Source organism: Callospermophilus lateralis, chromosome 7, assembly GCF_048772815.1.
Source record: "Callospermophilus lateralis isolate mCalLat2 chromosome 7, mCalLat2.hap1, whole genome shotgun sequence".
Classification (NCBI taxonomy): domain Eukaryota; kingdom Metazoa; phylum Chordata; class Mammalia; order Rodentia; family Sciuridae; genus Callospermophilus; species Callospermophilus lateralis.
Genome location: NC_135311.1, coordinates 37,865,593 through 37,893,446, shown reverse-complemented (window position 1 = coordinate 37,893,446; position 27,854 = coordinate 37,865,593). Strand labels below are relative to the sequence as shown.

The 27,854-nt window shown below is 36.5% G+C and overlaps 1 protein-coding gene and 1 pseudogene across 1 annotated transcript; both read left to right on the top strand.

Moving 5' to 3' along the window:
• The first annotated feature begins 6,360 nt into the window (after positions 1-6,360).
• Positions 6,361-7,317, top strand: LOC143404190 (olfactory receptor 10K2-like; annotated as a pseudogene).
• Positions 7,318-13,107: 5,790 nt separating this feature from the next.
• LOC143404189 (olfactory receptor 10T2-like) lies at positions 13,108-16,927 on the top strand. Its single transcript, XM_076862476.1, has 2 exons — positions 13,108-13,113; positions 15,965-16,927. Exons 1-2 carry the CDS (start codon positions 13,108-13,110, stop codon positions 16,925-16,927), a joined length of 969 nt encoding a protein of 322 aa, XP_076718591.1.
• The last annotated feature ends 10,927 nt before the right edge of the window (positions 16,928-27,854 follow it).

Here is a 27,854-nt window from a genome sequence, read left to right as displayed (position 1 = left end):
TTAAGAGCATTCTGCTCCCTAAGCCCTAATGTTGGGCCCAATTTTCAGCAATTGGATGTTTGGTGACTTGACTCTATTTTCCACAATCAACTCACCTGTTAATTAAACCCAGTGTGACATCTCTATAATAATGGCTTTGGCATCAAGAGACCCACGGAAGAACTCTATTCTCCCAATAAATAAAATGAAAGTGCCAATGGCTTTATCACCATCATTAGCAGTGACTTGTGTAGTCTTTGGTCAATTGTCTCAAAATGGCAGGGGGAGACTGATGACAGTTGCTTTGGTCTGGGTCTGAGACTCCAGACCATCATTCCATCTCTACCCCTGAGTAGGTATCATCAGCCCTGACCCATTTCAGTACTTCTACTGTTTCCTGTCTGATAGCCTCTGCCCCTGGCTTCTCTCAGGAAGAGGGAGAGGAAAATGGGAGCCTGTTCATGAATAGTGGACAAGTGTCTCGGACTAGCACCTCCTACACTGTGAAACTGGACAATGGAAAGAGTATAACTGCAAACACCCAGCAGGACTTAGGTCTGCACATCTCAGGTAAGAAGGAGAGAAGGTGAGGGGCCCATGCTGGTGCAGAACCAATAACAAGAGGGCCACAGTTAAAGATCTGGAATCCAAGCAAGTATCAGTTAACTTTTAATGTGAACTTCCACAAAAATGGTACATATAAACTTTATACATATTATAAATTAACTAACTCATTGCTTCTCCTAAACTTACATAGATGCTTTTGGTTCTAACTTAACAGGGCATTCAAAGATATTTTGATTACAAAATTTTAAATAATGACCTTTTTTTAGAAAGAGCTCTATTGGATGCAAAGTAGACAAAGTTATACTACCCAATGCAGGGCTGAGAACTTAGTGATTGCTTTGCAAATGGGTATAAAGACACAAAGAAACCCTGCCTTGTGGGAACAAAAAATCAGAATCTGGCAAAACCACTAGCAAAAGCAGACAGAAAGTAGGTAGGTACTGGGAGAAACACAGGTGTGAGTGCTATGCAAAAAGGGAAAGTTGTTTTTTCAGGCAGCATCATGTCATGGAACCACATTCATCTGAAAGACAAGAAATCTCTCTCTTTTTTGTTACTAAACATCCATTCAGTTGCTTGCTGGTCTTGGATCTTCCTAGAATTCTTAGAGCCCCAGTTTTTCATCTGTCAATGGAGACTACTAGGCTAGATCTTTAAGATCATCTACAGCTGTAACATTTGCCACACTGGCTTTCTGCAGCTCCACCCGGGTGAGTGATGAGGACCACCACACCACACCTTTCCCGTCCTGCAAAGGGAAACCATCTTTATCTAATTAAATCCTTCTCCAAACCAATGGAGATGCAGGAGACAGTGTGAAAGTCCTCATCTCAAAACCCTCAGCTCTCCCAGCCCCTTTCAACTCTAGGTTATCATTTCAGAACTAATATCTGTGTTGAGATTTAACCATTGCAAAAAACATTGTCTTGTCCATTTTAAAGAATTTTGGGAAGTTAAAACATGATGGAGCTGGGACCTGAACTCTTAACAAATTGCATTGGAATCTTATCCTTTAAGTACTTTTGTGTGGAAGGAGGGTGGCAGATGCTTCTTTTCCTTTCTCGTGTGTAAGCACATGTGTTCACACACACAGATTGCACCTTAGTCTAGTGCAGGTTCCATCAGCTCTGGAAACCTAAAGGGCGTCCCCAATGTCTTTGAATCTCAAGTTTTTCATCTTAATGATGGGGAGTCTGAAAAAACTAAATAAATAACTGCCTCACAAGGTCATTGAGAGAACCAACTAAGACAACATACATAACAGTATTTTCACCCTACTCAGAATATAAAGAACTTATAATAAATATTAGCTTATGTTACCTTATATGGTACAAAATTTGCCCTATTTTTTCTTCTTTCTGGAAACATCAAAAACAATATCAATAGCCAGTAGACTGGAATGATGTTCCTCGGAGAACTTGGTTAAATTTACTTATGGTTTGTTTTGTTCATTTGCTTGCTGAAGTATTTTTCTTTATTTATTTTTATATTAACAGATAAAACTTTTCATATTCATCGTTTGAAACATGATGTTTTGAAGTATAAATATTATGTGGAATGGTTACAGCTCCCTAATCCATACATGCACTAACTCATATAGTTATCATTTTCTGTGGTGAGAATATTTAACACCCACGGTCTTAGAATTTTCCAAGAATACAATGTATTGATTTACTGTATTTTATACATCATCACTATCTGTGAATCTGTGACCTCATCATGAAGTTTATTTGTAAGGAAAGAGAAGAGGGAAAGGGAGAAAGTGGGTGTCTTTCACAGGCCTCTGTGAAGTGATGCTTTTCCTTTATAAATGTGCACATGCAGTAAAACAATGGGGTATTTTTTTTCTTTTCAATTCCAAAGGACCAATCAATATTAATAAAAAAATTAATCAATTCAATCAAATTGTCTACATCCATGATGTCATTTAGACTCAGTCTATATCTTTGTCAAAATGCTCACATGTGGTATTAAAATATCACTCGTTGTTCAAAGCCTTCCCTGAAGTTTTCTGTTTTTTTTCCTCAAGATTTTCAGGACATTTTGTTAGCTTTGAACCATATTAAATAAGATTCATGATAATTTTCTTATACTCTGGACAGCCATTTGCTTCTGTTTTCCCTGCAAAATGAATAATAGTTTTATTTTTATATCTGTAGTACTTAGAACATAAGAGAAATCATAAAACATGTGAATTATTAGACAATCTGCTCCAGTCTTTGGGAGCTCAATAAACAGTTGAAGTTGATGTCTACAAATGTAGATAAAACCAGCTTTGTATAATATGCATGCTCAATAATTACAAAACATCTGTAAGGGGAAACTGATGTATGTGACTAAGAATACTTATAATTAGACTTCTGTGGTTTCTCCCATCCTGCCCCCAAAGTCAAAAACGGGAGAATTCCTTTCCCTTCGACCAGAGTCTAAATATCCTACATATAGGACTTTACCTACAGAACAACCAGGTACCAAAGTATTTGTGTGGTATTTCAAGGTTGGTAATGCTTGCATCTTACAAATGCAGACCAGAACTTCATGGAAAACGAAGTTATTTACACTTAGGGTGGAGAACCTCAGAGAACAAGGATCCCTCTTAAGTTTCCCCTATCTGGGAAAGTACATAAAACATAATAATAAAGTAATGAAAGGGCAGTATTTAGTAAGCACTTCCTGATTATCAAAATGATCTCTTTCATATAGTTGATCCCAATGAATCCCCTCCAATAGCCCTGGGAAGCAGAAATTACTCTTCTCATCATACAAGGGAGGAAATGGGCCATGAAGATATAAGGCCTTACCACTATAAGATGCCAGATTCAGATTAAAACCTACATCTGTCTCAACTCAAAACCCATTTGATCCCTGCATTACCCGGCTTCTTAGGGGAAAATTTCAGATCACATCTGTAGAAACTCATTAGTAGTATTGAGAATTATGGAATCTAAAATTAGAGAAAGATAACAGTGTGTCTGAGATAAATCTATGAACTTACTAGGCAATAAAAAGTCTTATGTTAGTTTTTGGCAAATAACCAGAGAAACAACATGGAGCAAGAAGAGTATATTTGTCCCTTTCACAGAGCTGGGGAAGTCTAAATATAATTATGGAAATAGAAACATCAGAGATAAGGCAGCACTCCTTTAGGAGAAGCAATGGTGCTTGCCTATATTGGTGCTTATATCTGAATTTAAATTCACAGAAACGCAATAGTACCATTCTCGTGATATTGTGCCAAGCATTATTTAGTTCACCCTGTCCGTAACAGATGTAAAGAAACCCAGGAATAAGTTTTAAAAATTCTTTATCCATTCATCTATTGATGGGCACCTGGGCTGGTTCCATAATAACTTGGCTATTGTGAATTGCACTGTGATATATATTGATGCGTCTGTATCACATATAAAATGCTGATTTTTGTTCTTTTTCTAAATGTCGAAGAGTGGGGTAGTTTTTTGAGGAATCTCCATACAGTTTTCCAAAGTGGTTGTACTAATTTGCAATATATGATTGTATCTTTTCCCTCATATCATCACCAGCGTTTATTAGTATTTGTGTTCTTGATGATTGTTATTCTAATTTGAGTGAGAAGGAATCTAAATGCAATTTGAATTTGCATTTCCCTGATTGCTGGGGATAGAAATAGTGAACATTTTTTCTTATATTTGTGGGGCATTTTATTTCTTATTTGAGAAATATCTGAATAGGTCAAAATGAACACTGCCATTCTATATAGCTATAAAGCATTAATAAAAACATTAAAAATTCTTTTCTATGGATATATACAAGAGTTGTCTTAATAGTACTCATATAATTCCAAATGAATATCAATCATGTAAATCAATATATTTTAAATAATAATCTCTTCTGAATATGTCTGATTCTTGAACCAAAGTCAACATGAAGCCTTGGGCTGGGACTTATTTATATGTGTATCATTATCACATACAGCTCCTCACACATGATTATAATCATACTGCTTAATATTCATTGTGTACTGACTGATATTCTTGAGACAATTGTTCTGTGTTAAGGTAGAACACATTGCCAAAGTTTTTGTTATTACTATCAATTAAGGTAATAATTAGTGATATTTTTAAAGGGGATGAATAAAGTGTTATTTCTATAATATCTATATTCCAATATGCTTTAGAGAGCTGCAAATGTACTATAAATTGGGAATAATATTAGGTGGATGGAGTTCCAATGACCAGCTATCCTATTCAGAACTATTTTCTTATTTTAAACCAAAAATATTTTTTTTTAGGTTTGAATGAATTATCACTAGGACATGTGGTACATAAATCCTTAAAAATTCTTGATATTGAGCAATCTTCATTCCCAGGGTAACACTCAGGATTCTCTTTCTTCATGAATTTGATGCCATCAATGAGATCAGTAATAGCTTAACAAGTTAGTTTTTTTTAAAATTTATCTAGTAATTATTTATTGAGAGGTTATTAAATACTAGTGACTAAATAGAAATCAGGTGAAGACACATAAAATTCCCATCTTTCCATCAACAATACAAAATCTAGTGGAGAAGAGAGAGATGAGAACAATTCAATCTAATACTTTAAAATTAAGTGAATGTCTTATTAAATTATCTTTTGATGTCTTATGTGAGTTCTGAAGAAGAAAGAACTTCTCTTACTAGAGCCATGGAAACTTCCAGAAAGTGTGGACTATATAATATCTACAAGTATAAATGGGTAATAAACAATTTTGAAAATAAATAAAGAAAAAGAAGGCCAAAACTTCTTTTCCTAATACTAACACATAATGGTACAGAAGAACATTAGAAATATAGTTTGGTTTCCCGGATAAAAGACTTTGAAAAACTGTAGGGTTTAAACTTTATTCAACAGGCAAGAGTAAAATTATTGAGGACAGGAGAACTGTCATGCAATTTATATACCAGAAGTTTTATCTGGCTTCAGGGGAAAGATAAATCAAAGAGATGTGAGTAATAGTGGGCAAGAGAGCCACAACATAATTTCTGTAGTGGTTAAGGGGAGTGAGGGACATGCAAAAAAGTCCTGAAAAAAGATTGTGGTTCTGCTGTGGTAGAAAAGGCTCTCAGACCTGCACTGGAGGGTGTATGGCCTGCTCCATCTTGGGCTAGAGGCACGTAAATAAGAAGTGAATGTTTCCAGCTGTTGAAGCAGAATAAGAATACAGAGGCAACAGTCAGCATAAAGAGAATATGAGAAAATAGAAATAATGATTCCTGCCAAGAAGTAAGGTGAGGAGTGTAGAAGAGAATATAGTTTGAGGATACGGAGAGATTAAATTTAAGAGTTTAAGAGTAGGAGTTTTGATATAAGGAAATACAAACAAAAAGAATATGAAGATATATATATATATAAAGATATAAAGATATATATATATATATATATATATATATAAAATTTCAGATGGTCTATTTTCTTTGCAACTGTGGGAAATCTTTCCCTAAAATAGTGTGGATGCAAGAAAGCCAAATGAACAAGTGTCAAATGAACAAGTGGAAAAATTGAAATGTCAGCCTCCTTGTGGGGATGGAGACATGGTTGAATCTGAAACGGCAAGAACTGCTTGGCTGTGGTGTTAGAAGGACCAAGGAGACCTAAAAGCAAATGTACACTGACTCAATTTTAGGTATTTCATTTATTGAAAAATTAGAAGGGAGAAGGAATGATGTATTTTGAATCCCAAATATGAGAATACCTGCTCCGCCATGATTAATTTCCAGTGATTCTACTACTTTTCAGGGAGCTCTTTTGCCACTCTCTCTTCCTCTCTCCTGGACTGTTTTCTGAGGATGTACCCTCCATGGAGTGGACCAATGACACCGTGGTGAGAAAGTTTGTCTTCCTGGGCTTCTCTGCTCTGGCTGGGCTGCAGCAGCTGCTCTTCGTGGTCTTCCTGCTCCTCTACCTCTTCACACTGGGCACCAATGCCATCATCATGTCCACCATTGTGCTGGACAGAGCCCTTCATACCCCCATGTACTTCTTCCTCTCAGTCCTCTCCTGCTCTGAGACCTGCTACACCTTTGTCATTGTGCCCAAGATGCTGGTGGACCTGCTGGCTCAGAAGAAGACCATCTCCTTCCTGGGCTGTGCCATCCAGATGTTCACCGTCCTCTTCCTGGGCTGCTCTCACTCCTTCCTGCTGGCAGCCATGGGTTATGACCGCTACGTGGCCATCTGCAACCCGCTATGCTACACTGTGCTCATGGGCCATGGGGTGTGCTTGGGATTAGTGGATGCTGCCTGCGCCTGTGGCTTCACTGTGGCTCAGATCATCACATCATTGGTATTCCACCTACCCTTCCACTCCTCCAACCAACTGCATCACTTCTTCTGTGACATCTCTCCTGTCCTCAAACTGGCATCCTACCATACCCACTTCAGTCAGATTATCATCTTCATGTTCTGTGCTTTGGTCTTGGTTGCTCCTCTGTTGTTAATCTTGGTGTCCTACATTCGTATCATCTCAGCCATAGTCCAGTTTCCTTCCACCCTGGGCAGGTACAAAGCTTTCTCCACCTGTGCTTCATTGTCATTGTCCACTATGGCTTATGATTGTCATTGTCCACTATGGCTGTGCCTCTTTTATCTACCTAAGGCCTAAGTCCACTACTCATCAAGCCAGGATGCTCTGATATCAGTATCCTACACTATCCTAACTCCATTATTCAACCCAATGATTTACAGCTTAAGAAATAAAGAGTTCAAATCAGCGCTTCGTAGAGTTGTGGGAAGAACAATTTCTCTGCCACATTAATGTGGATCCTTCCTTTCTAAACAGTGAAGCACAAGGTTAGAATTAAGGTGGACCTCTCATTCAGGGGGAAATAATCCCCAAAGTGAAATTGATCAAGCAATTGAGCACCATGTTCAGGGACAGAGAATATTACTCCCTTGTTTCCAAATACAAAGTTCTAAAAAAAGTAACATCTTGACTTGATCACATGAATTATTTCCAATGTCAAGTTTTTCTTCTCAATTGAATGAAAAATAATAGATGTAAACTATAAGAAATCATACATTCATTCAGAATTCTAGGCCTGGCAAATACTATTACAATCTCAACCAAACTAGAAACCAACCCTGGAAAATATAAGCAGATACCTAACTCTGTTCTAGGAACCCAGGAAATCCCTGCCTCTCCCTTGCACTCTTTCTGAATATTTTCTGTGTCTCAGTCCTTAAATGATGTAATATTTTTCAAATGCATGTTACAAAGTTTGGTGCATAAGATATATTCAATTAATTCTCAAGTAAGAAAATTATACACTTTCTCTGTTTCTAATGGATTATCAGGAGATGATATTTTTCTAATTTTTTTATGCACTAGAAAATATCTAAATTTGGTGGGCATACCTTGGAGATATTCCTAGCCACATATGTTGAAGCAAAAAAATCTAAAATCACAAAGATTGGCCAAGAAAGGCAAGCTAAACTGAAATCCATTTCTTCAGACATTCACCGAATGGTAAACTGTGTAAAGAGAAACCAGTCTTCTGTTGTTATTCATGCACCTTAGGAGTCTGTGTGTGTGTGTGTGTGTGTGTGTGTGTGTGTGTGTGTGTAGAACTTTAGTGAAACATTTTAGGAGCCCTTCTGCCTGCAGGAGTGAGAGCAAATAGGAAGCTCTGCAAGAGATGCCTCCTCACATTACATTTCTTTTCAAGATCCACTTATAAATAAAGGTCTCCTGATTGATTAACTTTGATTTTTCATGTTTTCCTTTTCTTCCGCAAATCTCCTCACCAATGAAGCAAGAAGGAATAAAGCTGGACCTCTCATTCAGAGGCCCTGTTTTTGGTTGATGACAAAAATATCTCCCAGTGAGGTTAGTCAACTGCCTTTCTTTTATGAAACTTGAGACTTGCGGAGGATAGGTCGTGGAGACAAAGAAAACTAAAGCAAGATCGTTTATGTAGTCACCAAATTCTCACTTGTTTTGGCTTCCTTCCTTATTTCAGGCCCCTAGCCTATCAAATTGTCTCATGAAAGGGAAATTAACTGATAACCTCTAACACGAATCCGTTTAATGTGTTAGTTGTTTACACCTGCACTGTGCTGTTATTTAAAAATGCTACTTCATTTACACTTGAGAGCAGCCTTGGGTAGTACATATTACGATCCAAATGTGTACGTGAGAAACTGAAACTCGAAGAATGAAATGACTTTCCTACTGAAAAACAGAACCGATACTGTATGTGCACACAGGAGTTGCTTCCTTAGTTAACGCCTACGATACCCACATATGACCCCTTGCAAAGACTGGGACTTTGCAAGAGCACAACATGTAAGTATTCATCTTTAATAATGCAAGACTAAGCCATGTGACACCAGTGGAAAAGATGCACTCTTAACATTAGACAAATGGCCTTCAAATCTTGTTTCTTTTTCAGAGTTGCGGATGCTATTATTTTGGGGTCACATGCTAGAGTACATGCAAGTGGGCGAGATCACTGTGTGTGGAAAGGTCATGAATGTCAGAATGACTCTCCTGACATTTTATCCTTCCTGTTATTAATGTCATGACTGAAAAACTAAGTTGACCTCAGACACACTCTCCTATTGGTTAAAACTGGACTTCCTACTCACTCTGTTCCTCTTTTCTTACATAAATGCGCACACACGCACAGGCGCGTGCGCGCGCACACACACACACACACACACCCCACACACTTTGGTTAATTTCATCTCTCCTCTCTAAATGTAACCTGTAGAAGAGTGATAAGATTTGGAGATTTGGAGTTGGCTTGACCAAGACAGCGAAGTCCTTTAGGCCACATAGTGCAGCCAGGTTCACAGGGAAATCTGCACTTGAGCTTCAGGCATAAACTCAATCAATAATAATAAATTGCTAGTTTGCTTTTCCATTCATCATATGTATTATGTATTTTGAATGCATAGTGGTAAAGAGAAAAGGTTCAACCAAGGCAGGATTATGACAATTCTGTTACCTAGGCCACAAATACTATTAGCCCACCAGACTGACTTTGTATATTAGGACACATTTCCTAGGAAGTTCACCTTTAAGCAGACTCATCACAACTAAAGTAAGGGCACAGTGCTCATCAATTGCTTGATGTAAATTAGCAAGTCCAACTTGTACCTGGGAGAAGGAAGCCCCCCCCCCCACGTTAGTTGTTTCTAGCTCCCTATTTAACTCAGTATCTACACTGTTAAGGTTTGGATACCAGGTGCCCCGCAAAAGCTCCTGTGCTGAATCAGGAGTGTTTGGAGGCATGTTTGGATTGTGACAGCTACAACCCAATCAGCCATCTTTGCTTGAATGGATTTACTTGGTGATAACTATAGAAAGGTGGGGGTATGCCTGGAGGAGCCTGGGACAGCAAGGGCTCTTCTTCCTGTAGCCCCTCCTCCTTGTCCTCTCTGCTTCTTGGCCCACCAAGAGCTGAGCAGCACTCCTCCACCAAGCCCTTCTACCATGATGTTCCTTGGCCCAGAGCAACGGAGTTGGCCAACCATGGGCAAAACTCTTCAACTGTGAGCCAAAATAAACTTGCCCTCCTCTAAATTGTTCTCTTCAGGTATTGTGGTCATGGCAACACAAAGCTGACCGACATATTGACTGACCCTCAAAGAAATCATTACTTTTAAAAAAGTCATTTAGGTATGAACTCAGCTACTCTGGGTAACTATAATGCTCTAATTTTTAAAAAAGTTATTTACTAAGAATTAAAGAGATACAAAAGTGACATATATCATGAAATATGTCACATTCTACTCCAAATATCACTTTCATGTATCTTTTCCCAAATCTTTCTTCAATTATGGCCAGTCTCCTGTTCCCTCAAACAAACCTACATTTCTCACCCTCAGCCCTGAATCTCTAATGGGTCTTGAGAAAATATCAAATTGCTGTCCCCAGAATCTGCCACCAGCAAGATATAAGAATTCTGATTCTCCCTCATTCTTGGCAACATATTTCCCCATATTGTTACTATTCTTAATAGTAGTAGTAGTATTAACCTTGTAAATATGTTGCAATATGTTATTGCGGTTTTAATTTGCATTTCCCTAATGACCAATAATATTAACCATATTTTCCCACATTTATTGGTCATTTGTGTGAAAATTGTCTGTTTAAATCCTTTGCCCACTTCTTAAACTGGGATGTTTGTTTTTTAACTGCTTTTTTTTTTCATTTTCAATTGACCCATATCACATGTTAATGGTTTCAACACCTGTATAATGGTTACAACACCTGTTGTACAATGGTTTCAACACAATGTATAATGATTAAATCAAAGTAATTAGCATATCAATCATCTTTAACATTTGTCCTATGTGATGATAATTGTAGAGTTGTAAAAATTTTTTGTATATTCTGAATCCTAGATTCTTATCAGACATTTGTTACAAATATGTTCTCTCATTTTCTGGGTTGTCTTTTCATTCCTTAATAGTATCTTTTGAAGCATATAGTTTTAACTATTACGTTTAATTTATCTATTTTCTTTTTAGGTTCTTTTTAGGAACCTGACTTTATTTTTTTTTCCTGCAGTACTGAGGATTGAACAGGGGAACACTATCCCTGAGCTACATCCCCAGCCTTTTATATTTCATTTTGAAAAAGGATATCACTGAATTGCTTAGGCTAGGAACTATAGAACTTGGGGTCCTTCTAAATCATCCTTCTCAGCTTCTCAGTAGCTGGGATTACAGGCATGTGCCTCCATACTCGGTATGAACTTAATTCTTTAAACCCCTGTATAACACCTAGAATGATAATAATAGGAAAAATAGGAGTAGATAATGTATTTTGAGCACTTTTTACAAGATATATCTTTATCCCCACATTATATCCCTTTTCTCTGGTATTTCTATTACCTCTATTTTATTGATAAAGAAATTAAGGAACAGAGTAATAAATTGTCCATGATTAAATAATAGAAAGAAATAGAGCCAATAATAACATCAAAAGTATATGACTCCAGAGTTACTAAATAAATATACGAGTTGATTATCTAACTCTTTAAGGGCATTTTGTCAATATAAATATAACAGTAATGAAGAAATTTTTGCACATATACCTTCTACAAAATACATAAGTGATTTCGTTGAATTAAATGATAGAAGTGGAATTAATAAACATAAGAATAAGATCATGTTTTAAATAATTTTCAAAATAATTTTTTTAAAGTATCAGTTTTGTCCACTCCCAGTAACATAAAATAATAGTATATTTCTCAGTTCTTGCCAAACATAAAAAAAGATTGTTATTTTTTGAACCAATCAAATAAAACATAAGTACCTTATTTTAGTTTATATTTCTAGTATACTTTTCATAACTTACACAAATAGTGCATAGTAAAAGAGTATGAGTTCTGTAAACTTTCTGCCTGGATTAAACTCTAATTTAGTGGTGTGACCTTGGGTAGATTACTGAATTTTTTTGTCTATCACTTATATCATCATTTAAATTGTAATAAATTATTATGTAAATAATAAGTAAAAATGAGAATTGTACTGATCTAATATTTGCACTGCAATTTGTGTGACAATAGTGCCTTGAATATATTTTATGCAAATATAACTAGTGTTACTCTATAAATCTTAGCCATTTGCCCTCAACATCTCTCCTTTCATCAACTAATATGAAATACAACTTCAACTTAATTCTGTATTGTAATATATGTAGATCTATGTCTTCATTCAAGTAAGTCTTCTTTATTATTTCAATAAATTTTGAAATTTTTCCAACAGAGTTCAGCTATATATATATTTTTTTAAGATTCATTTCTATTTAAATGCTTTTGTAGTAGTATATTTTATATTTTTTAAAATTTTTTCTTGTGATATTTAGAAAAACAATCTCTACTACAAATTTTTTATCTAGTAAAATTACTAAACACTGATTAATTCAAATACATTTTTAAAAATTATTTCCATCTCCTACAAATACAATAACATAAAAAATTTGATTTGTCTTTCAAAATGTTTATTTCTCCGGCTATTTTTAAAATCAACTTATGATGTACCCAGGACCTTAAGTAAAATATTGAAAAGAAGGAGTATTAATGAGCTATTGTTTATATCTCAAAGGAAAAACTTTCAATATTTTACTTTTAGGTTTAATATTTGTTCCAGCTTCTTTGTAAGCAAATGTCCTCTGATTAATAAAGTAGCTTTCTATTCTTCATTGGTTAAAAATATATACATATATGCATGATCAAGAATGCCCTTCTTTAATCAGTTAAGGTAAAGAATTACAGTAAAATTTTTATAATGCCAAACAAATAATCACTTTCATTTTGGGAATTGAACTTAATTTACTCCATTTTCTGTTATCTTTTTGCCATATGTGCTAATATTTGCTATAAGCTAATATTTGTGTGTGTGTTCTCAGTGGAAATGATATGAAATTTTCTTTTCTCTCACAATTCTTATTAAGATTTGATCTCACTATTTTTCTCAAGAAAGAGCTGGGGATTTTTCCTTTCTTTATGGTCTTTGAACAACTTATGAATTATTGAATGTACAGTATTTTTGTTGAAGCTATTGGGACCCGCATGTTTCTTTGCTGAATGACATGGCGGTGAATTATTAAGTTGCTTAATGTTCATATAAATACTCAATTTATTTTAGAATGAATCATGTTAAGGTTTATTTTACTTGGCATTTATTGACTGTCATCTAAATTTCACATATCTATACAGATATTCTTCTCAGTCTGTCCTTATTAACTGGTTACTCTGTGGCATCCGTGGTTAGAGTAATGGTATGAGTTGGACTGTGAATGAATTGTTATATCCCCTTTATTATTTTTGATGTTTTTTGGGGTTCTCTCTCTAATCAGTGTCATTGTAGATTAACCAGTTTTATTAGTTTTTTTTTATTATCCATGTTTTGACTATGTTGATAACTGTATTGGAATTTTCTTACCTATTTGAACTCCTACCTTACTGCATACAACCTTTTTTATTTATATTTATGAAGGAATGCTGAGACCAACAGGTCAGAAAAAGACTGCCATTGACAGGTGGTTTATTACTCACAGTTCCCACATGAAGAAGGGAAGCACCCCACACCCCACCACCCAGGAAGCATCAGGGAGAGAACAGCAGAACAGAGTTTGGTCAAAGGTGGAGAGAATGAAGAGAAAGTCAGGAAAGCAGCAGGAGTCCGGTATCCATATGAATGTGATTTTTAACATAATCATATCATCTCAATGGCTAGCTGGCATCACCTTTCAATCAAAAATGCCATGCATCATATTAATTGGCTGTGGCTCTTAGCAGACACGAATTCAATTTAACATGTTAAATAAAACAATGAGGATGCTCTTAGGTTCCCATGCTCAGGAGAGAGGTCATAGTATACTTGCCTTACCTGAGAAATAAAGACAAAAACACTTGTGGCATCAACCAGATTGTTTGGATCAAAACGAGGTAGCTTACATGAAAGCATTTTATTTTCTGCAAAGTCTGATATAAGGGAAAGAGTATTGAGGCAGGTGTGGGGAGCTTTGTAAGCAAATGAACTATGCCAGGCATGATGACAGTGAGCACGCACAAGTGTGTCCTGTGGGGCAGCTCTTTCCATTTTTTAGCTATGCATCAAATCATCACAAGGTGCCCCATAAACAGGTACAATGTATACATGCAACTTATGTACATGTACAATTTATGTATGAGTTAACATAAAATTAAAACTCAAAAAAATTAAATAACATAAAATAAAGTAGCCAACAAGTTGGGAGATATTGAGTAGAACCAATACTACACCTGATTTCTACTGAATCTCTTATACTAATTGTGAGAGTAACAATGCTTAGGACTCTGTAGGGAGGGAAGTCCTAGACAGTAAGATAATAGGAGGTTTCTGAGATAATCTGTTTTTGTTTCCTGAACACTAACATTTTCTGGCTATTAATTGCCATAAATTCAAATTGCATTCTACCTCTTCTTGTATCATCCTAGCCTAGTATTTCCTGCTCTGCCCCCATCCCAAAGATCCTCAAGGCCTTTTGTTTCACAGGGAGGAATGCCCTAACCCTGGGACCCATATGTTATGCCTGCTCTGCTTCCCAACTCCATAAACACAGAGCACAGCTGTAGTCAAATTGTGAAGGAAAAGTCAAAATCTGGAGAACTGAGAACTCTTTGGATGAGAAACAGAGAGAAACGTTGAAGAGCCATTGATTTGACCAATTCTAAAAAGTCTACCTATTCCAAAATATTACATGCTAAGCCTGACAAGGTGGCACATGCCTGTAATCCTATTGACTCAGGAGACTGAGACAGAAGGATCACAAATTTTGACTCAAGATAAAATTTTTAAAAGACTGGGTATTAGCTCAGTGGTGCAGCACTTACCTAGCAAGTGTCAGGCCCTAGGTTCAATCCCCAGTGTCACACACACACACACACACACAAAAAAAAAAAAAAAGAAAGATAGAAAAAATCACACTGAAGTCCATACATACATAAAATTATGATTTACCATTAAAAATAAAATAAAGCTTATTTTAACAAATATGAAAAATGATAATCTTTTAACCCTACATATTTAAATTTCTTCACTTAATTAAAATAAAACAAGGAAGTGCAAAAATATAGAAAACATGAGTCAAATGCAGGACTACTTTGTTCTGATTCAGAGATCAAGGCTTTTCTAGCATTGAGATGGCAAAGATCAGATGTTTTCTTCTCAAATATTTTGGTAATGGGTGTGCAAGATAAAGGTAAAAATGTTTAAGAAAGGGACTGTGATTACTATATGTGAAGCACTGTTTCAAGCATTTTACTTACTTTAATTATCTTCTTTATGAGACTGTATTATTATTTATGTTTTACAAATGGCCAAAACCAATCACACTGAACTTTATGGATCTAACTGATCAAGGCAAGATTCCAACTCCAATCTTCTAGCTTCCAAGCTCAGGACTGGAGTCATGGTACTCCAGGGATAACTAAATAGGTTGAGATAGAAGGGAAAGAAATCATCGTGCTAGGAGCCTGGACATGCAAGAACACTGGAGAAACATACAGGACAAGAAAAACAATTTAATTTTTTAATTTGCTTATTGAAGCTAATTGTTCTTAACCTATTAATCCTAAGTTTTCAATTATGTATAGGAAGATGGGACATAATGGGTTAAACAGAGAATTGTTTTCATTCATTGAATAGTTTAAAAAAACATATTAAATGGCTCCTTTTAACTTTTCACTATTTCTATAACAGGAATTGGTTCCCCTATTGTACAGAGTAACAGTTTCTTGTAAAAACAAACAAAAAATTACCTGAAATATTATATTTTTATCTAGAGATGTTGAGAGAAAAAGAGAGTAACCTTCCAAGCCTGGCAATATTCTTAAAGTCAAGGCATTGGGGAATGTTTGTACTCTGATGACCTTTGTCATTATCTCCCCTAAATCCACTCACAGGAACAAGTCATCCCAATTCGAGGTTTCAACACAACCACGGTGGTGACCCACTTTGTCCTGGTGGGCTTCTCCAGCCTTGGGGAGCTGCAGCTGCTGCTCTTTGTCCTCTTCCTGCTCCTGTACTTAACCATCCTGGTGGCCAATGTGACCATCATGGCCGTCATCCGCCTCAGCCTGACTCTTCACTCTCCCATATATGGTTTACTCTTCTTCCTTTCATTTTCTGAATCCTGCTACACTTTGGTCATCATCCCTCAGCTGCTGGCCCACCTGCTCTCAGACACCAAGTCCATCTCCTTTGTGGCCTGTGCCACCCAGCTCTTCTTCTGCCTTGGCTTTGCCTGTACCAATTGCTTTCTCATCGCTGTGATGGGATACGATCGCTACGTGGCAATCTGTCACCCCCTGAGGTACTTGCTCCTCATGAACAAAAGGCTAGGACTGGGCTTGGTTTCTCTATCAGGAGTCACTGGCTTTTTCATTGCTTTGGTGGCCACGAACCTCATTTGTGACATGCCTTTTTGTGGTCCCAACAGGGTCAACCACTATTTCTGTGACATGGCACCCATGATCAAATTAGCCTGCACTGACACCCAGGTCAAAGAGCTGGCTCTCTTCAGCCTCAGCATCCTGGTGATCCTGGTGCCTTTTCTGATAATTCTCATATCCTATGGGTTCATAGTTAACACCATCCTCAAAATTCCCTCCGCTGACGGCAAGAGAAAGGCCTTTGCCAAGTGTGTGTCCCACCTCACGGTGGTCTTTATCCACTATGGCTGTGCATCCATCATCTACCTCCTGCCCAAGTCCAAGTCAGCCTCAGACAAGGATCAGCTGGTGGCCGTGAGCTACACAGTGGTGACACCCTTGCTTAATCCTCTTGTCTACAGTCTGAGGAACCAGGAAGTAAAGAGTGCCCTGAAAAGAGTTATGACAATGCCTAAAGCTACCAAGATGAGCTAAGGACAGAATTTTTTAAATTAACGAGGAAAGTCACAGAAGAAATGAAAGTTTTAAAATCTTTCTCTGACTTTTTAGACACGAGTTGAACAGTTCTTCCCCTCCTAGAAGGAAGCAAGTCCATTTCCTACATTGTCCAATGCCCGGTTCAAAAAAGAAGAAAAGGAACTCACACTTGACAAAAAGAGAAAAGATAAGAACCTTTAGGGGAAGACACAATCAAAAATGAAAATCAAGCCAAGAATTACTTTTCTGGTCGGATAAAAGAATAAAGGTCTGACATGGTTAAAAGCATTGTCAGGACACGGCCATTTATATAGCAAATTCACTCTGTACCAGGTCCTAAGCATAGAGGGAAAAAAATCCCTAAATTCTTCTTTGAAATGTTTAATATTTATTTATTTATTTATTTATTTATCAGTACAGGGAGGAGGGGGTTGATCCAGGGCCACATACATGCTAAGGCAAAGGCTCTAGCACTGAGTGTGTTGGTACATGCCTGTAAGACTAGTGGCTTGGGAGGCTGAGGCAGAATTGTGAGTAAAGCCAGTCTCTGCAGCTCATCAAGGCCCTAAGCAACTCTGGGAGAATTTGTTTTAAATAAAATATAAAAAAGGTTCTGGGGACATGGCTCAGTGGTTAAGCACCCCTGGGTTCAATCCTCATTACCAAAAAAAAATAAAATAAAATAAATAAATCCATAGTTTTTGGTGGTGGGAGAGCAGTAGGTAGGTTGAAAGATAAATAATAAAAAAATTATCATGCAAGATATTCTGATCTAGTAAAAGAATATAAAAAATGGTTTTAAGAATCAAAAAATGAAAATAAAATGAATCTTTATTCCTTCTGAAAGGTAAAAAGTTTTGGGATTGAAAAACCAGCCTCTATCTCAGAGCAAAGTCTGTCCCAGGAAGGGACATGACCTTTGTCCTTGGAAAGACCCACAGAGCACCCCTAGGCACATACCCACCCTGCTGAGTTGTTTGTCTACAAATAACAGGAGAGAGCTGCTGTGCCAGGTGTCCCTGACTCAGTCAGGCTAGGTGGGGATCCATAGCAACCCCCTAGCAACCTCCAATCAGCATGAAACAGGGAAAATACCTGGGATGCCAGATGACCCCCCCAGTAGTTTATGGTGGTTGATAACATGTTGGGAAACCATGTAGTTCAGCACATACACCCCTCGTGGCCTAAACCAATCAGTTCAAAGGAATCCCCCTCTTGTACTAACCCATCACCCCTACCCAACTTGTTGCAGCCAGTGAATGTGCTAATCAATGTTTAGAGTTGTTGTTTGATTTTCCCGAGGTATGGAACAATTTGCTGTGTGATGTTTTGATGCATAGAGTATTCCCCCAAAACCTATAAAATCTCACTGGACAAAGGACCGGGACGCACTGCCTGGGATAGGTGCATCAGGAACGGTTATGAGTCCAGGCTCGAGCTTGCAATAAAGACTCTTGTAATTGCATCCTGGAAGTCTATTGGGGTCCCACGAATCTGGCATTACACTGCCTCCTCTTAAATCACTGGGATTACAGGCCTGCACCACCAAACCTATCCAACTAGTCTGAAAAGTAAAACTGTCAGTATACTTCTGGCAGGATTCTTCATACATGCTGTTATCTTTTCAATAATAAACAAGCTGTAGCTTGAAAAGGAAGATGATTTGAAGTGTTCTATAAAATGTTACATTTAATGAGGGTGATCTGTTTTGGGGGGTATGGGGAGGTATTGCTATGCTCGAATTCGGGATCCCCAAAAGACCACCAGAGACCAAGATCCATATAAACAGCAAAGAGGTTTTTATTGCGAGCTAGCTAGGTCCTCCCCACGCACACAGCAACTGGTGACGCTGAGAGGCCCCGAGCCCAGGGTTTGCAGCAGTTTTATACACTCTTTGGAGAAGGCAGGGACCCCCACATACATCATAGCATCTCTTAGCAAATCATCACACACAGCGGGAAAATCATAAAACAACTCTAAAACATGATTAGCACATTCACTGGCGGCAACAAAGGGGTGTTCATGCTGAACTACATGGTTTCCCAACACATTATCAACCACCATAAACTACTGGGAGAGTCATCTGGCATCCCAGGTATTTCCCTGTCTCATGCTGATTAGTGGTTTCTAGGGGATTACTATGGGACACCTGGAGCAGCAGATCTCTCCTGTTCTTTGTAGATAAACCACTCAGCAGGGTGGGAATGTGCCTAGGAGTGCTCTGTGGGTCTTTCCAAGGACAAAAGTGATGTCCCTTCCTTGGACAGGCTTTGCTCTGAGGTAGAGGCTGGTTTTTTAGTATCAAGGATTGAACCCAGGGATTGAATCTCAATATGTAATATCCAGGGGTGTTTAACCACAGAGCCACATGACCAGCCCTATCCATCTATCTATCTATCTATCTATCTATCTATCTATTTATTTATTTTTGAGGCAGCACCTGCTAAGTTGCTTAGGACCTTGCTAAGTTGGTAAGGCTGACTTTGAACTTGCCTCAGCCTCCTGAACCACTGACATTACAGGCATGTGCCACCAGACCTGGCAATCTGGTGATTATTTTAAAGGAAACATGTTATATTTGCTGTCTTCCATAAGTAACCTAAGAAATTAGCTATTACACATCTCCAGAAGGAAAGTCATAGTTTTATTTATTTATTTATTTATTTATTTATTTATTTATTTATTTATTTATTCATGACTTGAAGTGTATATCAGCTTTTCTTAGCAGGGAGGTTGTAAGGGTTTCAAATTTTATGTTTTTCCTGAAATCATACATTGAGATAAATGTTAAATAACATTCTCATTAAAAATGTGGATTTGTTTTCACCAACAGTTTGAAATGTAAAATATTCTTTTGAGATTTTTTTATTATCCCCAAAGTACATTTATTTTAATTTTTTTAAATAAAAGATTCCCCTTTGTGTAGTAAAATTAGTTAATTGTTTTTTACAACTAATGAGTAAACTAAACAATGTGAATAATAATGTAAAAGCTCATACTACTGCACTTATGTCAGAATAAGATCATGGCCCTTTGAACATGAGGTTTCTTTCATTAAATAAAGAACCCCTGGCTTGTTATGTTTTGGGTAGAGACTAAATGAGCTGAGGGAAACCAACAGAGGTATAATCACAAAACTGAGTGTCCAGAGAACTGTCAGTCACTAACTGAGGGAAGTATAGGTGACTGGGATAGAAAATCCCAAACACACAAGGAAGTACATTATATGAGCACATGACTCGTACCTGAAAGCACATTTTCTTAGATTGTACCTCTACTCTTTTTTTTCATTCTGCAATTGTGGTTTTAAAGGGAATTCCCCATGATCACATGACTGGGCAAAAAACCCAAAGCTTGCTTTCCAGAGAGTTCTGCTTGATATATCAGTACCAATAAACGAACTCTGAGTGCTCAGAAAGGGGCCTGAACCACGAGAGGACAAACCTTCAAACAGAACATGTTTTTCCACCTGTTTTAAAGGAGGAACAGAGGAAACAGACAGACAGAAGAAAATCCAGGAAAATTCCTTTGGCCTTGCCAAATGATCAGAAACCTGGGGGGTGGGGGAAAGGAAGCATCAGACATTGGTAGCAAGGACATTTGGAAAAGAGTTAGAAAAACCTGCAAGAACAGTCCTTGAATATAAATTTAATTGTATCTACGTACATGTTCAGTGGGACCTCAAAGCACAAAGTGACTTTAATAATGCAGTAGTTATGGTAACATATTCTGAGGCTACTAAGGAAAAGACACAAACAGTGGGCACATAAGGTTAAGGGAATAATTCCATAAACTGGGCTCATTGGGCTGACCCCCACAGGCTTAAAATCAAAAACAAAAACAAAACAAAACAAAACAAAACAAAAACCCAGCAATTTACCTCTAGCCCAACTTGACTTAAGTCAACAGAATATGTTACATTCCCCAGCAAACAACCTGTTATCTGCAGGAAAAATGCAGGCCTGAGCTGTTCATAAAAAGAATATGAGTTATCCTGAAGGGGGAGGAGGGTTGTGACCCTGACACAGACCAGATCCCACAACTCAGGGAGATAAAGATACCCCTTCCCACATCCATAAAATCTGTAAGAACAAGTTGCAATTATAACAGGTCAGCATTGAGAGACTGGAATTAAATTTATGATTTTGTAGTCACTAACAGCTAGCTCTACTTCTGTAACTTGCTTCTTCCCTGAGGGGCTAAGTTAGTAACCTAAGCAACTTTATTTTATTTAGAGATCCTAGATCAGCTCTGCAATTTAACCCTGACCCCCCTCCTACATCAATACCAGGAAATAAGACAGCAAACTTTGTACAAACAATTCTCAGACACACAGATGGTGTTTGTCCAAGCCAGGATGTCTCAGAAAAAATTTGCTTAGGGCAGGATATCGAGATATCTGAAACTCCAGAACTTTCCATCCCAGGGTTTGGTGATCATTATCTAAACTAGACACCCTGCAGTTTAGCATGTATCTTCTTGAAACACCCTCATAATGCCGGCCATTCAATTTAAAGTACGTCAGCTCCCGATCCAACCAACAACCTGTTTGGGGTCCTTTCCCGCTCAGTAGAGTGCCAATCATATTATAGAGTTGTCTTATGAATTTCCCGCGGTGTGTAATGATTTGATACAAGATGCTATAATGTATGCGAAGTCTTGGCCTTCCCCAAAAAGTGTATAAAAAGTGCTGAAATCCTGGGCCCAGGGCCTCTCAGCATTCAGTGGCACCCGTTGCTGTGTGCGTGTAGGACCAAACTCAGGCTTACAATAAAGACTCCTTTGCTTTTTACATTTGGTGATGGTCTCTGGTGGTCTTTTGGGTAAGGATCCTCGAACACATTACAAGCGTGAGCCAAAGTGACCTTAGAGGTTTCAAGGCAGTGGAGACTTGAAAGTCTCATGTTACCTTGCTGTCAGTCAAAAGTCAGGAGGTGGACCTGGGCAGGATTCTCTGGGAAGTTTCCTGGGACCCCCCCCCATAAGACTGGAGAGTGAGAAACACACTGTCCTTCTCCTCTCTGAGAAATATTCTCTCCCTTGAGAGTGTCCCTTTTTACCTTTCCCATCCCTCCTCAAAAACTCATGCCTGTTACTCTGAGCAACATATCTGAATTCTTTCGGGCTGCCTCAGCTTCATCTCAGCCCTCAGCCCTATAACAAGACTACCTACCATTCCCTCCCTATCACAGCCAACCCAGTGTATATTAAGCCGGCTGATGGACACCATGGCCACGTTGGCTGTGGCAGAAGCTCTCTATGTGCCTCATAAATGCCCACTAGCTTTTACCACTCACTAATAGATTCTAACTTTATCCATTAATCCTGAGTTTTTATTTGTTTTTTCTCTCTTTGTCCCAGTTTTGCCATACACTTGCTGAAATGACCTACCAAGAATCCAGTGTGACGCGTTTGGTAAAAGAGAAGTATGCCTCTAGTGGAAGAAACACAGGGCCTGAAGTGTAATTTTACATGGTGGTGGGCTTTCGGAAATCCTAGGAGGTTAGAGGGATCAACTCTCAATATGTAATATCCAGGTTCAAACCATCATCTTCCCAATCTTTTCTCTCCATTTGGTCTATAGGATTTGGGGTCCAAAGTGAGAATACTTCTTCAATAATGGAATCAATGAGACCAATTGGCAACTTCAGTTTTCCCAAGCTATTGAACAAACAAGAAAACAACTGGAATATGGTATTGCTCTGGCTGACCTGCATCACTGTCTGAGGGAAACAGGAGATCAGGCATGTTATGCAGATGGGAACATGTGACCAGATGCTGGGGATCTTTTCTTCATGCCTTCTTGCACCAATATGCCTAGAAATAAAAGAAGACATCGAAAGGTTGTTTCTTCAAGAGTTCTTGGTTTCTCAAGAATGAGATTTGTAAATAAGTGCCATATAAGTTCTGAGCTAAATAAAATAAAAATCCATGACAAAAGCAAGTGAATCAATTAAACACAAATAAGCAGAAGTTATGTTGCTATATGAAGAGCAGAACTGAGGATTATATCTTCTAATGATAATTCAATTTTTTAAAATCCCTTTTCCTTGCTTCTGCATTGTCTTTATTTTGTTTAACAGTGTGATGGTTGGGCTGGGATTTTTACACCTGATCCAGTAACTTATAATGTTGAGATGATACCATGACAAAAACTAAGAAGTAAGATCACCCAATGGACATAATAAATGTTTTTCTTTGACTTCATTTTACTTGAGCCAGTAGTCAATTCTCTATTCTTGTCTTGTACTAAACCTACAAGTTGCCTAGATTACTATAGCTAAGCGCCCTCCTTGCTGGTCACCTTTAATAAGTCCATGGATAAGTAAGTCCTCATGGATTAGAACCTTCTAACTCCTTCTGCTTGCACTCACTGTTACAGTCATCATTTCTTTGGAATTTCGAGAACACCTAAGGCATGCGGTAGACTTTGTTCCTTTGTATTGATCATTCAGTATACAATCAAACCTCTCTTCCCAGATACGTGTGCCAATGCGAACCTTCTCATTCATGTTCCTTTAATGCTCATGGTTTATGCTTCAAGCCTCATTTCTTGGGGCAGCCTCCCTGAATATCCCATTTAGAATTGTCTCTTCCATCATCTCGACTCCCTTTGTTTTTTTTGTTTTTTTTTTTGTTGTTGTTGTTTGGAGGAGAAGTTGAACTTTATTAAATATTAAGATGTGAAAGGTAGGAAATGAGTTTTGATTGCATACCTAAAAAAAGCCTAGTATCAGATATATATTTGTAAACATAAACTTTTAATCTCCATAATGAAAAGAAAAACAATAAAAAACAAAAGCTCAATTTTATAAAGTAAGATTTAAATGTAAACATTTCTCCAAAGAAAACAAATAGCAAATAAGCCAATGGAAATATGCACATTTTACAATTAAACATCATGTCATTGTACAAACAGATTAACCTACATAAAATTATACAAAGTGAAATATGCTACACCAGGAGTAACAATGAAGGTTCTTATGGGTAAATAAAACAAAATGTTGATCATTTAAGTAAATAGTGTACCTAAGTATGGGGAGTGGAGAAGAGATTTTCAGAGGTAATAATAAAAATAGAAAAAGCAAGTTTTATGAATCTGTTACATATGAGAAAGACTATAGCTATTTATGATGTTCTATATTCCAAGATAACAAGAGAAAAGTATTCTTGTTTATCATACAAATGAGAATATTTATGTTGAAGCACAAGAAAATCACCAATTTGATTACACAATATATAAATACATTGACACTTCATCCTGTGCCAACATATCATATTTTTTGGTAAATTTTAAATAATACTTAAAATTAAAACACTCTCCAAAAATTTTCAAAATACACTATATGCATGCTTTACTAAAATGTCAGTCCACTAATGAAAATTTTTAAAAATAAATATCCTGTAAGAATATTTGAGTTTATCAAAGTAAAAATGCTGAAGTCAAATAAAATAAAACAACAACAACAACAATAACACTGGCAATAAAGAAGAGTTGTGTTGCTTTTGTAGCTGAAATTTGAAGATTCAATAAGAAATGGAGATAGTTAAAATAGTAAACTTTCTCTTAAATTCATACTTACTTGTGCACAACTACAACAGAGTTTCTCAATCTAAAGATTCTTTTGAGGTGTTTCATTTCCCGCATGGAGCAATTAACTCATTCTACAAGAATCATGTATTACACACCCAACATTGTTTTTTGTATTTGTTTTTAATTCCATAAAAATTACAAGTCCTCTTGACTAATGAAGCCTATGAAGGCTTCACCTAAACATGTTGGATAAATAAGTTGACTAAATTATAAGATGTTAAATAAATTGTAGGAATAAATTTTAAATGACAAGAATTTCCAATAGATAAGTAAGAAACTGTACTTATAAAACTTATGTTATTCTCACTTGAAACCATTTTCAAACTACTTTTTTTATTCTTCCTATCTCCATATTCTCTCTCATCCATTCACTCCTCTCTACCTCATATAAAGTAATCATATTCTTCTCTAGTTCCTCCCCATGTTTTTAGGATTTAGCATTTACATATTAGAGAAAACATTTGGCCTTTGATTTGGGGGGTTTTGCTTTCTTCACTGAAGATGATATTCTCCAAGTCCACCCATATATCAGCAAATTTCTTGATTCCATTCTTCTTTTAAGCTAAGTAATACTCCATTGAATATATACTCCACATTTTCTTTATCCATTCATCTATTTAAAGACACCTAGGTTGGTTCCATAGTTTAGCTACAATAAATTGAGTTATATAAACATTGACATGGCTGCATCACCATAGCATGCTGATTTTACATTCTTTTGCTTTTGAAAAAAAGTGCAATGGCTGGGTGAAATGATGATTTCATTCAGAGTATTCTGAAGCATCTCCATAGTGCTATCCAAAGTTATTGGACCAATTTGCAGTTCCACCACCAATGCATGCATGTACATTTTCCCCCACATTCTTGTCAACAGTTATGGTTGCCTGTATTCTTCATTATTGCCATTCTGAATGAAGTGAGATAAAATTTTAGGGTAGTTTTTATTTGCATTACTCTAATTGCTAAAGATGTTGAACCTTTCCATTGTATTTATTTTTCTGTGAAATCAAACTAATTACTGAATACCTTTTACTGTCATTAAAATCATTCTTAAATTCCCTGAACACGTCATAAAAGCAATGCATTATAAACATCAAATAAGGAATTCATATGTTCCATGATTAAATAGGAAGTAGAGACTACACAATTTTAAATCGAAAACCATGTATTTTGATGAAATTAGTTCAGTGTACCTCAAAGAGGCTTTTTAAAATATTTGAAAGAAAAGAGGTTCAGGACTAATCACACACAAACCTGGGATAAGAAGCAGGTTTATTGTAAAGAGCTACAAGTCTTCTCTGCAGAAAAAGAGAGAGAGCAGCAGCAAGGAGGGAGAGAAACCTCAACTCCCCCTTGAGTGTTACATTTTATAGGCTAGAATCATGGTCATGCAATAATGGTAGCTTTGATCTTTATTGATATAGTAAGCATCTTTGCTGATATAGTAAGCAAGTTTGTTACATGGGGAAAAAAAGGGAAGTTTTTCTCTCTCAAGAAGAACAGGAAAACTGGCATGTCTGTTTTATCTTCTCAAGGAGAGAGCAGGGAAACCAATATGTCCCCATCTCAGGGACTGGTAAATTTTCTCCTATCTATCAATGAGAGAACAAGGAGAGACCAGCACATCTAAAGACTGGAAGATTTTATCTTGGGATACATTCTATTTCTTGGAAATAAAAACAGTATTCATGTAGTAGGGGGTGTCTAAAAGAAATATGGCTGCAATTATGCTAACAATATTTGAGGTTTATGGTATACAGGTAATTCATAAAAATAATTTTAAAATTCTCTTAGCTAAATGAGCCTCTTTTTTTCTAAAGAGAGGCATAAGCATACACATTCATTTTCACACACAAACACACAAATACATGAATAATTAAAACTCTCATGGTATTAAGCCCTAAAATATACTATTGATTGAAAAATTTGCATATTCAAGTCAATTTCAACCAAAACCAAAGTTTCTCAGATAAAGAAGTATCAACGAAATAGCCAAAATTACAGAATAAAAATTTTAATAGTAATTGAAGATTTAAAAATCTGGCGTTAATGTTGTCTTCCTATATATTCCCTATACCCATATTCATTTGCCAGTAGATACACCAAAAAAGAAATAATTTAACTACAATTTAGGAAATTAATGGTCACAATGTAACTGGAAGTGTAATTACAGTACTGGAAAAGATTCAGAGCAATGTCCCACTATTTACAAAATAGTATCCTTTTTTATCTGTTATCGACAAAATTTAGAAAAACTTAATTCAATACATGATAATGTTAAAATCATTGAGAAATGTTCACTGTTGTATAGTATCAACTACAGAAAAAAATAATAGCTGAATATATGACTCAGTGGCAGAGCGTTTCCCTAGCATGGAGTAGCCCTGGTTTCAATCTCCTCCACCACCACAACAAAAAGTCAGATTAAAAATTTTCTGTGGCTGGTGATGTGGCTCAAGCAGTAGCACGCTTGCCTGGCATGTGCAGGGTGCTGGATTCAATCCTCAGCACCACATAAAAATGAAAAAAAAAATGTTATGCCCCCCGAGAACTTAAAAAATATATATTAAAAAATTCTCTATCTTTAACAAAATTTTTCATTAATGATACCTATACTATTGATAATATTACCTAGAGAAAAACTACATTTTTATCTAGTTTTCAAGACTTGAGTGTATTTTTTAATTTGTTTTATAATTTGATATTTGTTACACTCAAATATCTTTTCAAGACTGAGCTATCTGCACTATTCTTATATGTATTTCTTTCACATCAATTAAAAATCTTATTAAATTTTAAGCAACCATTAAGAAGTCCCTATAAATTCAGAAATTTTCTCAGATAATTCTCATATTCAAGAAATATATGGACCATAAAGATGTAACTCTAGTTATCATATGTGAACGTTTTTCTCAATACAACATATTTTGCTGCAATTTAAGTTATGCATGTTACAGGATTATCTACAGATAATATATGATTTAATATTGGATAGAGTATGATTTTTTAAATTTGAATAAAGTTCTGATATAGTTTTGGCAAGTATGGAGCTTCTTTTTAATTCTAAATCTTTGGAGATTTGCAAGGTATGAACTTTCATTAAAAACTTTATCACATTCTTTACATTTGTAGGGATTAAGCACTACTGTAATATCCTTGAAATTTTAAAAATGTTGGGCTTTGATTAAAAACTTTGCCATTTTTTTGTTTTGCAATTTGAACTCATCTTTCAGTATAAATTTTCTAGTGATCAATAAGGCATGATAACACAATAAGTGATTTTTACATTATTCAGAGTTGTAAAGATTCTCTCAAGAATAAATCCTCTCA